This window comes from Camelus bactrianus, chromosome 1 (assembly GCF_048773025.1).
Source record: "Camelus bactrianus isolate YW-2024 breed Bactrian camel chromosome 1, ASM4877302v1, whole genome shotgun sequence".
In the NCBI taxonomy this organism is placed as follows: domain Eukaryota; kingdom Metazoa; phylum Chordata; class Mammalia; order Artiodactyla; family Camelidae; genus Camelus; species Camelus bactrianus.
The window spans coordinates 106,438,229-106,452,755 of NC_133539.1; the positions used below are offsets into that span (position 1 = coordinate 106,438,229).

At 48.6% G+C, this 14,527-nt stretch overlaps 1 protein-coding gene across 2 annotated transcripts in view; it reads right to left on the minus strand.

Annotated features, from left to right (window-relative positions):
* Positions 1-14,527, minus strand: part of ESYT3 (extended synaptotagmin 3) — a 47,953-nt gene that overhangs the window by 22,825 nt on the left and 10,601 nt on the right. For both annotated transcript variants that reach the window (XM_010952291.3, XM_074370643.1), the window contains exons 2-4: positions 7,122-7,163; positions 4,793-4,927; positions 1,333-1,409 (exon numbers count right to left, since the gene is read on the minus strand). In XM_010952291.3, the coding sequence (XP_010950593.2) occupies positions 1,333-1,409; positions 4,793-4,927; positions 7,122-7,163 (254 nt within the window). The remainder of the gene's footprint in view (positions 1-1,332; positions 1,410-4,792; positions 4,928-7,121; positions 7,164-14,527) is intronic.

Here is a 14,527-nt window from a genome sequence, read left to right on the forward strand (position 1 = left end):
CCACAAGGGCAGTGACTCTGGGCTCCACCTCACCCCACGACCCCCCACAGATGTGAAGGGGGGCTCTAGGTGCACACACCACTGTGCCCCTGCCCCATCTCTGCCCAGGTCTCATTTCCAAGGACACAGAGCAGCCCCGCTGCCTCCATCCAGCCATTCACACGGGCTGTTGCTGGTGGTGCTGAGGTGGGAAAAGCCACACAGGCTCAGGAGCCTGAGTCCAGCTGGAGGCTCCTGCCAAGCAGGGCACAGGGAGCCCAGCATGGGTGCCCTTGAGGGCAGAGGGCAGAGACCCTGTCAAAGGACTGAGGAGAAACTAAGAGGAGGCAGAGGTGCCCATTCCATATCTGAGGACACAGGCGGAGAGGCCAGACACCACAAAAATGCTGGGTGTCCCCTGGAGGGGCGGGGGGAACCTGGGAGCCCGAGGTTCCCTGAGCTGACTGCGAGGCTGGGCCAGATGACCTTGACACACCCCAACTATTCACACAAGGATCTTGTGGTGGAGCTTTGGGGCTGGCAGTGCCCAACTGGCACCACCATCTCAACACACTTGAGACTGGCTCCCATCTGGGCATGGCCGTTCCCAGAGATGACTCCTGTCTTCCCAGTGTGCTCTCAGTGCCAGCCTCTGAGCTAAGGACAGGAAATACGAGGCACTGGAAAGGAACGGCAACATTCAGAACCTCTGGAGTGGATCCTTGGTCCTTTAAGTACAGTTTGAATCCCACCACCTCTAGGAACACTTCCTGGATTGAATCTTCCTTCTCTCTGACTCAAGCCTATTGCAAACCTCATTCGAAAGAGGTGCCCTTACCCAACCTACTGAACTAGTCACTCATGTGTCTCTGCACCCTTTAGTTTTCCTGAGGTGCCACAGAGCCCAGTTCCCCCGCTGCTCTCTCCCAGCCTGTGCTCAGAGCTCCCTGGGTCGCACAAGTCCCCACATTTTTTCGTCACGCTCACTCCCTTTTGTTGCATCCTCTCTGAGGCAGATGGTCTGACCCTCCAGGTGCCCTGGTCTGTAAAACAGCTCTGCTGCCTGGGTCTTGGTTCCCAGAACCTGCCTGGTGCCTGGGTTACGGGAGAAGCCCGGCCTGGGCTGAGGGCTCTGAAGGCACTGGCTCCCCTGGGAGCGTCCATTCTCTTGACACTCCTCCCCCTCCCAGCAGGGCCCTTGTGCCCCAGCCTGGGGGGAGGAGGAGGGACGCGTGCTGTGAGGGGCTGTCTCACTCCAAACGGAAGTGTGTATCTGCAACTCCATCTTCAAATCAGCTGTTCTCACAGTGCTCCACGTCCCCCACGCCTGGGCCCACAGGCACAAGGGCTCACCAGATCTGCAGGTCCAGGACCACCTGTCTCCGGTTGCGCTGGTTAGTGTGCGCCTTGACTCCGTTGACCCTGGGGCACTGGAAGAGATGCCAGAGGCCTAGGTCAGCAGGGGTCTTGCGGGCGGGGGGTGGGGGGGTGGCTGCTCTCCCCACCCAGCGCTGGGCTTCTCCCTGACAGCCAAGGTGACCACTGCACCCCAGGATGAGGCAGAAACTCAGAAATCCACCCTGCAGCCCCCTGCCGGCCCTTGGCACCCCAATACCTCCCGCCCTAGAATGTGGACCTTCTCTCTCTCTCCCCTGCCACAGATATTTACTGAGCACCTACTCCGTGCCAGGCTCAGCCCTGGGGAGAAGGCAAGAAGCAAGGCTTACAGTCCAGCAGAGGAGACAATGTGGGGGTGGGGGCGTGAGAAGCTGCAGCCTGTGCCATGACATTGGGATCTGGGGACTTCAGGAGCACCTCCCAACCCCACTTGGGGTGGGCAGAGGTTACTGAAGACTTCCTTTAGGAGGCCTTTACACAGCAATGGCAGAGGAGTAGGAGTTGGTCCTCTAAGGGGAAGGGAAGAGGGCAGGGTCCTTCGCTGAGAGATGTGACCCTGTGAATAAACACGTCCCACTCCAGGGCCCAACCTCTGGGGCTGAGGGCCAAGCTCCTTGGAAATTTTTCTTGCCCCCTCTGCCCACACTTTTCTCTCCTCCCATCAGGTGGCAATGGAGTGGGGTCTGGTTATTATTTATCAAGAATAAAAAATAATTTCATCTGAATTTGAGTTAGTGATACGTCTACAGCTGAAGGTTAGGGGTGAAGTTCATTGAGGTCTGCAATTTAGTCTGAAATGCAAAAAAAAAATGACAAGAGGGACAGACGCATGGATATGTGCACAAGCAAACATGGTAAAAGGTTAACAACTGTACAATCCAGATGTTTCACCACAAAATTTTCTCAATTTTTCTGTACATTTGAAATTTTTCATAATCAAATGTTGGAGAAAAAATTCAGTCAACCATAATATCTATTCTCTCCATGGAAAGTGGCATTTACAAATACACTGTCACATGAGAAGGTTAGCAAAGAAGACAGAATTAAAAACGCAGGAAAGAAGTATTGCAGGGATATGTGGAGCAGGTCACTTAAGTTACTATGTCAGTTTTCCTGGAGTTTGTGATGTGAGTGATATGTCAGCTTTTTAAAGTGTGTAAGCTGCTGTGATTTCTTCTCATACGTTCTCATATTTATTTAACATGCATTTTTGTCCTGGTTTCACCTTCTAAATTTGACATTCGTTTTCTTTAAGAGAACCCCCAGAATTGTAGAAGCTTCCGGGCTGTGCGGCACTTGGCTCCACCCTGGTCCCCAGGGCCTCGATGTTAAAGACCCAGAGAAGCCCTGACGAGGAGGAAGGGGCCTATCTCCACCTCCCACGGCTTGGAGCCTGCTCGCCTGCTCCCGGGCCGTGGGCTGGATGGCAGGCACCTGTGGAAGCCCAGCCAGCCTAAGACCCCCATCTGCAGAGACCTGTCCTGGAGAGGGCTGCCCACCTGAAGGCCCCCCCGTGGAGAGGAGGGATAACCACTGTTGGAGCATCTGCTCTGTGCCAGGCAGGGCGGCACTGGCCCGGGGCTCATGGTGAGGTAAGGGGCACCAGGCTGGAATCTGGCCCCCATTGGCCCTCTCAGCCAGGTGCCCTACACAGAGCACCACTCACCCAGCCATGCAGAGTGGCCCTGACGCCGGGCCTGTTAGTCACACTTCACAACCACCCTCAGAAGTGGGTTCTTTCCTCCTACAGATGAGGAAACTGGAGCTCAGAGAGGTTAAGTTACTGGCCCAAGGTCATCACAGCACACAGCAGAGTTGGGCATGGACATGGGAATCAGAGGAAGCTGGATACACTCATGGGTGTGAAGCAGGTGGGTGTGGTGAGTACGCTGGGTCCTGGGAGAGCCCAGGAAGGTCACCTGAGGAGTCCTCTGTGACGTCTTCCAATGGAGGGGAGGCGGGGAGGAGAGGGTTGGGAGAGCTAAGGGGAGGTGGGAAGAGCCAGGACCTGAAGGGCTTTGAAAGTCAGGATGAGGAGTCAGGTATTTCTCCAGCAGGGCTGGGGCACCCGGTCAATCTGCAGCTCCCACATCAATTTCCCCTGACAGGGTGATCATTGTCCCTTAGGATCAGCCACCTCTAGGCCTGCTTCTGCTGCCGGCCCGGGACCGCTCTCCAGCAGCACATTATCCCACAGGCAACATCACCAGACAAGCGGCCTGGCAGAGCGGGCTGTGTGCTAAACACAGCAGTCTGCAGGCTTCCTGACTCTTCGTCTGCTGAATTCTTCAAATGCCAACTCAGGTATCACCCCTCCCGGAAGCCTTCCCTGACTGCCACAGCCCCCACACCCCTCCGCTCCCCAATTCAAGCATTCCTCCGCTGGCGTGCCTACACTGCCACGTTGCCGTCCGTCATCCACCAGTTTATATGTCTGCCTCCACAACAGGACAGGGATCTTCCTGAAGGCAGGGGCATAGCCACACCCATCTCTGCAAGGAGCCTTGCACACAGCCGCACTACCTAAGTCACACGTGAATGAAACAGTGAAAGAACAAATGAACCCACAGATGCTGGGATGAGCCAGTCCTAGCAGAGTCTGAGTGGCATCAACCAGAACCTCCAGGGCTTAGACAAGCCTAATCTGCCCCCACTCAGGAGTGGGGGTGGGGCTAGCAGGGCAGAGCTGGGCGCATGCCCCGGGGCTAGAAAACAGCTCTCCGCAGGCTGGCCTGCCTTCCCACACCTGCTTGTTCTGGAGCAAACCAGATGCCAAAGCCTCTGATGCACAGGGTGATGGACATCCCAGCGGCTCTGCCTGGGGGATGCATTTTCTGATGATCAAAATAAGACTGACATCAGTGGGGCACTTTGGGGCAGGAAGAGTGGGACAAGACAACGGAATCATGCAGTCAGCCTAGAATAGGGAAATGATGTTCAACACACAAGCTTCTTTCATCCTGGGTCCCCTAGGGCCTTCACAGAACGGGCATGGGCTTGTAACACGGATTGCACGCACCAGTCAATCAGTAGAGAATTACACTGCTTTGAGGCACTGACTATCCCACTTCACGAAGGTGAGTTCTCCCCAGCGGATGCCAAGGTTAGCAAGCTTGTACATCTTTATGTCTGGCTGGCTCCCACCGCATGGCATGTTTTCAAAATTTTGCTTCAGAATTATTTCCCATCTCTCCTTTTCGTTCTCTCTGAGCCAGGTTTCCTTAGAACCTGCAGAGATGGTGATGCTAAGACTAGGGGGGTGGGAGGTGTGTCGGGGGTTATCCTGAGACCAAGAGGCTGGGAAGTGCAGGTGGGGGCCGGGCCTCCTGGGAGGTCCAGTCAGGCGAGTGACCCGGGGCAAGGGCGGGAAGAGCCTGCACAGCAGGTCCAGCTGCCCTTCCCGAGAGAGACCGACCTTCTGTCCAAAGTAGAGCTTGGTGAAGGTGAAGGTCCGCAGGTGCACGCTCTTCTCCCGGATCTTGGGCTCGAGTTTCTCCCGGAACTTGTTTTCCATGATCATGCTTAGGTAGGGCCAGGTCTGGGAGATGATCTGTGAGGACAGGAAGAAGCGCTTGGTGGTCAGGTCCCCAGACCTACAGCTGCGCAGGGGTGGGGGCCCAAGGCCCTTAGGCCACAGCATCCATCTGCCTGCCTGCCCCCCATCTACCCACCTATCTGTCCATCTGTCCATCAAACATCAGATAACTACAGCCGTGGTTCTCACACTTGCAGTGGAACCTCAAGATTTGGTGCCATTTTGCAATGCACCATGAAAGAGTCATTCACTAAACTTTATGTGGTGAAGCCCTTTAATTCTGTGCTAAAACATAAGCAAGGACCTACTGAATAGCACAGGGAACTATATTCAATTTCTTGTAATAACATATAATGGAAAAGAATATGAAAAGGAAAAAGCAGATATATACATGTATAACTGAATCACTTTGCTGTACACCTGAAACTAATATTGTAAATCCACTATACATAAATAACAAATTTTTTAAAAAATAAAAAAAATTGTTTTAAATTTTAAATTAAAATAAAACAACATAAGCTGTCTGAATCTACACTGCGGTGTAAACAAGCAGCAGCAGGCGCTAGAGGTTTAAGGAAAAAAAACACAGAAGAGAAACTTATATTGTTTCCTGTGGATGTAATTTTTTTCTAGCAATCAGAAAAGGCTGCCTGTAGCTGATTCCTGCAGCAGAACGACTCATGGCGCTGAGAACCCAGTGTGGGACCTGGGGAGAGGGAGGGTGGAGGAGAGATGGGACAGGGCGGCAGGAGGCAGTGATCAGAAGGGGTACGGATGGGGGTGGCGGGGGAGCAGCTGATGTGATTTGTTTGGGGCAAAGGCTCCTCCCTCTTCCTCCTCTGGGATTTGGGCCTTAGTTTAAAACCCTAATCAGAGGAGCCTGAAGGTGGTGAGGTTTCAGGACTTAATGCCCCCATCTCTCTCAGGAGCCTTCCTCGGGTCCCATCTTCCTGTCATTTACCGAGCACTTCTTCAGTTTGAAGCTCCCTTGGGACATACTTGGTACCCTAGTGTGCATCCGTCTACACAATTATTTCCCCATCCAGGCCCTGAGCTGAGGATGGGAGCCTCATCCCAACTGTCATCTACTTCCAACACCTTGTATTGTTGGGCCAGAAAGATGCAGTGCACTCGGGGGCCTAGGAACAGCTGACACACAGGCAGCAAGAACACATTTTGGGGGCACAGTACAAGGTTCATCCTGGAGGCCCTTGGCTCTACCTTAATCCACGGAAACCTAGTCATTCCTCCTAAAGCAGCAAGCTACTTCCTACAAATTTAACCCAGGGGCTGGGAACAGTTTTTTTATCCACTTGGCAATGACATTTCTGGTAACATGAGAATAACCACCTTAGATAAAAACATCAGGCAGTCCTTTCTATACCTAACTTAAGTCATTCCTGATATGAGCTAAGCCTCTATCCAGAACACAGGCAAGCTTTGTAACTAGAAAAAATCCTGTGTCAGGAGCCTTCCCATTTAGGGACAAGTTTGGGTAGATCAGGTAGGGGCCAGATTCTGTTTCCTCATCAGTCAGGGAGGGCAGACCTGGAGTCACAGAGCCCGGTCCGCCCGGGGCATCCGGCAGCGCAGCCCATGGGCCGTGCCCCTGCACTGTCTCACAGCAAATACCGGACAGGAGAGCTATCCTGGCACTCGTGGTGAGCCAGGCGGTGTGAATGCACTAATTACCTCATTCATCCTCACAACAAACCCAGGAGGCAGGGACCATAATTGTTACCACTGCACAGAGGAGGGAACCAGCCCTGAGACATCAGGCAGCTTGCCCAAGGCTGCACAGCCAGCGCTGCCAGCTCTGGGCTGGGGACAGGGTGAAATTCAGCCACTGCTGTCAAACCCTCATCACTGCCTTCCTCTCCCCGGGAAGTGCTCGTCTTGGCCTGGCCACAGGCCCCTGGAGGCTTGCATCTTGCTCTATACTTCTCTGTACTCTGACTTGTCTGCGGTGGCCATGCATTAATTTCATAATAATAAAAAAAAATTTTTTTTTTAAGAAAAGGAAGTCATGGTCTGGTGATGAGAAGAATCCTGAGGGTGGGAAGGGCAAGCGACAAGCAGAAGGCCGCCACCACAGCAGCCAAATCTGCTCCCAGGCAAGGCTCCTGCCAAGACGGCCTTATCTGCGCGCCGCCGGCCCCATCCAGGCTGCAGGTGACTCAGCCAGCCCCCCAGGCCCTCCTGGCCTTACCTTGTTGGCCCACTCGACCCGCTCCACATCTGGGAAGTGTATCTAGGAAACAGAAGCCCCAAGGGGAAGTTAGACTAAGACCTGCCCCATTCCCGATGCTCAAAGTTGCACTGAGACCCACCCCGGTGACCCAAAGTGGGCCCTGCTCTCCTGGAGCGCAGGCAGTTGGGCGGGCGGCAACCAGCCCAAGCCAGACACTGACTTGACCTTGGCCACCGGGTCCTGGCTCGGATGTGTGCAGTGGGGCAGTTCTCTACCCTCCCCTCTGCCCCTCAGCCCACCTGCCCCGTGGAAGCATAGAACCTCAACCTGGGCCTCCCCCAGGGTGATGCCCAGTTTGCTCCTTGCAAATTCCATCCCCCTTTTTCATTTTACTGACATAAGTGATCACAGCCTCGGTAGAAAAATTAGAAAATGTAAGCTAAACCAAAGGGAAAATATTGTATCAGAGAATGCCACCCTCTGATAACTCATTACTGGGTTGATGCATTTCCTTCCAGTCTCTTCCAGAAAGGAGTACAGAATTTTTCACAGAACTGGAGGTCACAGTGCTTTTTTGGTAACCCTTTTTTCATTTAAATATATATTAGGATCATGCTGACTGCAAAGGTAACTGCTGCCAATTTGGAAGACAAAAAGGGCACCAAGTTGTTTTCAGCAGCAACTGGGGAGTAGAGGTGCCCCTTCTTGGCTCCCAGGAGCCCTGCCCAAGCCTCTCCTCCCTAGCAGGGAGGCCCCTCAGGCCAGGTCCTACTGCCACAGAGTAGAGCTTCCTCCGGATCACAGCCCCCGGCCACCAGCCCCACCACCACCAAGGCCTTCTGGGATGGACAGGGAAAGAGCGCACAGGCACCTGGCACAAATGTGCATCAGTAAAATGGTAGTGACGACCGTCACTGTCACCCCACGTCCCCCGAGTGAGGCCAGCTCAGGATCAGACTCATGATGGGCTGGGTCCTCCCAGAGTGGAGAAAGGGACTGTCTTTCCCATCTGGGGGGTCAGAAGGCACCTTGCAGGGACTGAGTAAGTGTGTCCATGCAGTTCACACACCCAGTGCACCCCCACCAAGTGCCAGGCCCTGTGCTAGCTCCAGGGGTGCCCTAGTCCTAGGCCACTTCCCCAGGAGGAGAGCAGTTTCCAAAGGATGGGAGAGAGCAATTTTATCCTCTTAGGAGCAGTTTTTAACAGCCTTGAGAGGTCAGAGGAGCCCAGAGTTTCTGGGACTCCTGGGACATCATGCTGTTCTCCTGGCTTCAGTTTCCCCAGCTCTGGGCAGTAGCCTGTACCAACGTGGAGAAGTGAACGATATTCCCAGCTATTGAAGGAAAGGTACAGCCCAGCCCCAGGACCAGACGGGAACGATGGGGGAAGGAATCTTGGGGGTGGGTGGGGTAGGACAGGCGCCAGGGTCAGCTGGGCCAGTTCCGAGGAGGAGAAGCCGCCTTCATCACACAAGCCCTGCAGCTGCCCTGGGTCAAGTCCCAAGCTGGGTACCAGGCGAGTGCAGGGGGAGACTCTTCCATCGCTCCCTGTCACACTCACTGTCAGCACTAAAGTAAAAATCCCTACACATAGGTCTGAGACAGACCTCCCTCCTCTCCTTTGATTACTCTATTCACCACTCTCTTAGATGTCCCTCCTTCCTGGCAGCCTTTCCAGATCCCTCAAGTTGGGGCTAGGTGTCCCTTTTGCTGGATCTCCATCGCAGCATCCAATACACCTAATTAGAGCCGCTTGGTCTTACCACCTCCCTCCTTACCAGACCGGAAGCTCTAATGGGCTGACTCAGCCTTGTTCCCTATTAGCACCTGACCCTGGCGTATGAATGTCTTAATAACTATTTGTAGAATGCATGAATGGATGGAGGTTCTTGCCTTCAGGGAGCTCCCAGGCTAGTGAAGGAAGCATGCAATTAACAGGCATTCCAGTACAGGATCGGCACCAAGGCAAGGGAAGGAGGACCCCCACACAGGGGAGAGTTTGGTTACAGCAGGGCTGTCACTGGTACCTCTGCTCCTCTCGTGCCCAAGCCTGCCAGCTGGGCCCTTCCATCCCCTCCTTCCATCCTAACACGGCACTTCCCATCCTGCCGCCGGCACAACCTATATGCATAACCCCTCCAACCTTCTGTGCCCCCGCCCAGGTAGCTCTCACCCCTGGAAGCTTAGAAGTTCTGATCTGCTGGACCCTGAAAGATGACCAGCTTGGCAGGTCCAACTTTGCCCACACTTGGACTCTAGTCAGACAGGGATTCCCGCACTGCCTCACACCTACTGAATTGGGGTGGGGCTTTCTAATGGATTTTTAACAAGTTCCTGGCACAATGCTGGAGTTCAGGCAGGGCTGGGCGTGAGGTATCAATGAGCAGCCCACTCCTAGCGTTAGAGTGGCCCCCACTCACCCTGACAGTGAGCACAGCAACGGAACGCCCAGGCCCACACTGAGTACGCCGTCACGGTCTCTCCCGGCCACCTACGCCTGCGCTGGAGGCTCCTAAGAGGTTCCCCCAGACAGTGAGTCTGAACCTTGACAAGAGCAGCGATTCAGACACAGAAAGTAAGAGACCATCAAGACACCCTATTCTTAGGTACCTGAAGGGCCTCCCTTGGCCTGAATCTCAGCCCCGTCATCCCTCCGCAGGGAGCCAATACAGCAGCCGGCCACCTTCTCTGGGACCGCTTCTGAGTATGTTCTGGACCAGTGAAGGAAGTCAGACAGACGGACATTTTTGGAGCAACTGCTCACACCTAGTGCTTCCTTAGTTCCATGGAGACAAATGAGTCTGTTCTCCCAGTATAATTTGGACCTTTCCAACTGAGTCCAAAAATGGGCAGAAGACCTAAACAAGCAATTCTCCAATGAAGACATACAAATGGCCAATAGGCACATGAAAAAAATGCTCACTATCGCTAATTATCAGAGAAATGCAAACCAAAACTACAATGAATATCACTTCACACCAGCCAGAATGGCCATCATTCAAAAGCCCACAAACAATAAATGCTGGAGATGGTGTGGAGAAAAGAGAATCTTCCTACCCTGCTGGTGGGAATATAGTTTGGTGCAGCCATTATGGAAAACAGTATGAAGATTCCACAAAAGGCTGAAAATAGACTTACCATATGATCCAGCAATCCCACTCCTGGGCATATATCTGGAGAGAGTTCTAATTCAAAAAGATACACATACCCCACTGTTCATAGTAGCACTATTTACAATAACCAATACATGGAAACAACCTAAATGTCCATTGACAAATGAATGGTTAAAGAAGATGTGGTACATTTATAAAATGGAATAGTACTCAGCAATAAAAAATAATAACATAATGCCATTTGCAGCAATATGGATGGACCTGGAGATTATCATTCTAAGGGAAGTAGCCAGAAAGAAAAAGAAAAGTGCCATATGATATCACTTATATGTGGAATCTAAAAAAAAGCAAATGAACTTATTTACAAAAACAGAAACAGACTCACAGAGAAAACAAACTTATGGTTACCAGCGGGGGAAGGAGGTAGGTAGGAAAGGATAAATTGGGGGTTGAGAGTTGCAGATACTAACTAATGTATATAAAATAACCAAGTTCATACTGTACAGCACAGGGAACTATATTCAGTATTATGTAGTAATCTATGGTGAAAAAGAATATGAAAACGAATATAGGTATGTTCATGTATGACTGAAGCATTATGCTGTACACCAGAAATTGACACAACATTGTAAACTGACTATATTTTAATAAAAAATATATATATATAAAAATAATTTGGACTTTTCCCTACTCCAAATTCTCAAAGTTATTCTGTACTTTTACCTAGTCACTTTGTGTTTTAGCTTTCACATTTAAGATCTTCAATCTGTCTGGAATTTTTTTATAATGGGTGAGATAGGCTTATAATTTCATTTATCTACACACTCTAAGACAATTTTCTAATATCAAATACAAAAAAAAAGAAGTAGTCCATGTTTCCTCCTAATTTGTGGAGCTACATCCCTGACACATCAGCTTCTCATGGGGACTGTGGTGTGTTTCGGGACCTGGCACTGAACTTCATGGTCTGTTTGCCTGTTTCTGCACCAGTAACACACTGTTTTTACCTCTACGGCTTTACAATCTGGCCTGGGCTAAGGTGATTCCCCACTTTTTGCTTTTCTTTTTCAAACTGATTGAGATAATAGTTGGTATTTATATTTCCATGTGAATTTTAGAATCATCTTGTCAATCTCCCCCCCAAAATCCTGGGATTTTGATTGTTATATTTCTGAATTTATAGATTAATCTGTGGGAGAACTGACCTCTTTACAATATTAGATTTTGCATCCATGAATGGACAATTTCCACTTATTCACATTTGATTGTATTCACATTTAGGATCATAACCTTTTTTCTAAAAAAGTCCTGCACATTTTTTGTTAGATCCCTTTGTGGGTTTTGCAGTTATTAAAAATGGTATTCCATTTTTGGGCAACATTTGAAATTTGTTACTAGTTCTAATTAATTCTCATAGGTAATTTATACACATTTATAATCTCCAAATAATAACAATTTTTGTCTTTCTGCTCCCCATCCTTATTCTCACTTGATTCTCTTGCCCGGTTTCGTGGCCCAGTCCTCTGGTACTTGGCGGGCAGCAGGGTGGGAGCAAGCAGCTCCGTCTAGTTCCTGACCTCAACAAGAAGTGTCTCCATTAAGTACAATTTTTACTATAGGTTTTTGGAGGACAGCCTCTATCAGATTGAGGAAGTTCTTTCAAATCCTAAATTTCCAAGAGCTTTCATTATAAATAGATATTGAACTATATTCAAAATTTCCTCTCATCTATTGAGATAATCACATTAATTTTTTCCTCATTGTCCATTTGTGTGGTTAACTTAACTGATGTTTCTTTCTAAATCAGAATCATTTCTAGTTCCTGGGATAAACCCCTTTAGCTAGGCTGATATTTCATTTAGGTTTTATACACTAATGATTCAAAGTGACACCTTCAATTTTTGTTCTCGTACAACTCATATCTCGTTTTGCTATAAAGATTTTACAATAAATTGCAAAATGAGTGGGACAGCTTTCTTTATTCACCTATTTCCTGAAGCAACTTGGAAATACAGTAATTATTTGATCAATGAAATTGTGTATCTTACCTATAAAACCATCTAAGCCTGAGACTTTTGGGGACAGTAAATTACCATTTCTCTCTTAGGAGTTAATGACATATTCATGGTCTACTTAACTCTTATTGTGGCAATCTTGGCATTTATATTTTTGTAGAAATGTACCTAGTTCACCTAGGTTTTCAAATGTTTTGATATATAGTTGTTTACAGTATTTTATTATTTTAATCTGTTATATCTGTAGTTATTTCTCTTTTTCATTCTATATTTTATCTTTTTCTATTTTTTTCATGACCAAGCTTGACAAAGTTTTGCCTATTGTATTAATCTTTTCAGAGAACTAGCTTCAGTTGTTAATAATTCTTTCCCCTAAACTTATTTTAAATTTTTAAATCATTCATTTTCATCCTTGTATTTATCATTCCTTCCTTCTTTCTTTGATCTAAATCTGTTCTTTTATGTTCTTAGAGGCAAACACTATGAATTTTAGAGTTGAATCATTTATTTTCAATATTTTTGCTTTATGATGAATTCAAAGTTATAAATTCCCTTACAATTTTTGATACGGCTTTTTCACCATTATTTAGCTCTCAGTTTTTATAATTTCCATTATGACTTCCTCCTAAACAATGATTTTAGTAATATTTTAAAATATCTAGACAGATGAGATAGCTATAGCAATTTATCATTGCTTTCTAATTTCATTTCTTTATCGTCTGAACAATCTGTAGGATGGCAATTCATTAGGAATATGCTGATAATTCCTTTGTGGCCTGGTACATGATTAATTTCTATGACTGTTCCATGTGTGATCGGGTTATTAATCATTTCCTTTTAATAGTCTTTATCCTTGCTTATTCTTTGTCTACGTGATTTTCCATTTTCAGAGAGGAACATATGAAAAATTGCAAGCCTAAAGGCTGATTTACCCGTTTCTCCATGCAGTTCTGTCAGTTGTTGGTTTGTTTCAAGTTCATGTTATGCAGTACGTATATGGCCATGATTATTATACCTTCTTAATTATGGCTCCTTTTATGAGCATATAACATTTTTGTCTTTAAGATATATCTGAGTTACATTCTATTTTGCCTAATAGGAAAATTGCTACTACAGCTTTCTTCTGTTTCAAGGTTGCCTAGTTGTATCAGTTTCCATCCTATTTTCAGCCTTTTTGAGTTTGTTGTTTCATTGAATACTCACCTTAATCCCTTACTAGCCCACTTCACAGATATGGAAACTAAGGCTAGGAGGTGACTTAGAGTCATCAGCTGTAGAGTGCTCAAGCTGTACCCCAGATCCAGGTCTGTCTGTACTTTTCCACTCCATTACCCTCACTTTTCCTAAGAAAACATTACATACCACTGTTTTCCTCTCTTACAGAAAGTCTAATTTAGCAGAGGACTGCCTTCATGGGACCAAAGCCGTCATCGGTAAGTCAGGCTTTCTAGCTCACAAAGGGCATTCCATAGACACTTTCATCTGATCCTCCTCATGCTGTATAAAGTGAACAGTAAAGATGCAATTATCCCCATTTTACATCTGCAGAGAGGCTCAGAGACTAGTACTTCCCAAGACCAACCAGGTGACCAGAACTCAGATCTTATCACCTGAGCTCAGCCTTCAGATCTTTTTCTCACCCACATCCCCTCCCCCTCCTCCACCTAAAACGCCAGCATTTGAAGTCCACTTCTTAGTGTTTTTCTACCCTATTCCTTGTGCATTTAAAATTCCACCTTTGTTAACCTCAGTTTTTCCAACCACGAGATGGGTACAGTACTACCAACTTCACAGAGTTCCTGAGAAAACTAAAGGAAACAATGCATGTAAAGTCCTCAGTACTCTTCCTGGCTCAGAGTAAATGCTGCAGAGATTGTGACTGCTGATGCAAGTTGTATGGCCCTCAGAGGTGCAGACACTGACACCGCTGACCTCAGGTAACTGCCAAGGACAAGATCATGTGGGCTGTGTGTCCAGTTCTGTCTCACCCAAAGCCCAGCAAATTCTCTACTGGCTTGCCTGGTGCTGCAACTCAGCACTTTGGGAGACCACGAAGAAGGCAGAACAGAAAACAAGGAGGCGATAACATGGCAAAAGTGGTTGAGACCCCAAGGGAAAGGACCACAGTCGAGTGTTATTTCCCTGGCCTCCGCTGATTGGCTGAGAGATCTGCGCCCAAGATAAAGCCACACAGATAGCCTGGGCCCAATGCCTGCAAGGCCTGGTGGGAAACTCTGCCCAATGGGACCGCTCAACACTGAGGCGGGGCAAAGGGGCCCAACCAGAGCCTCTGAGC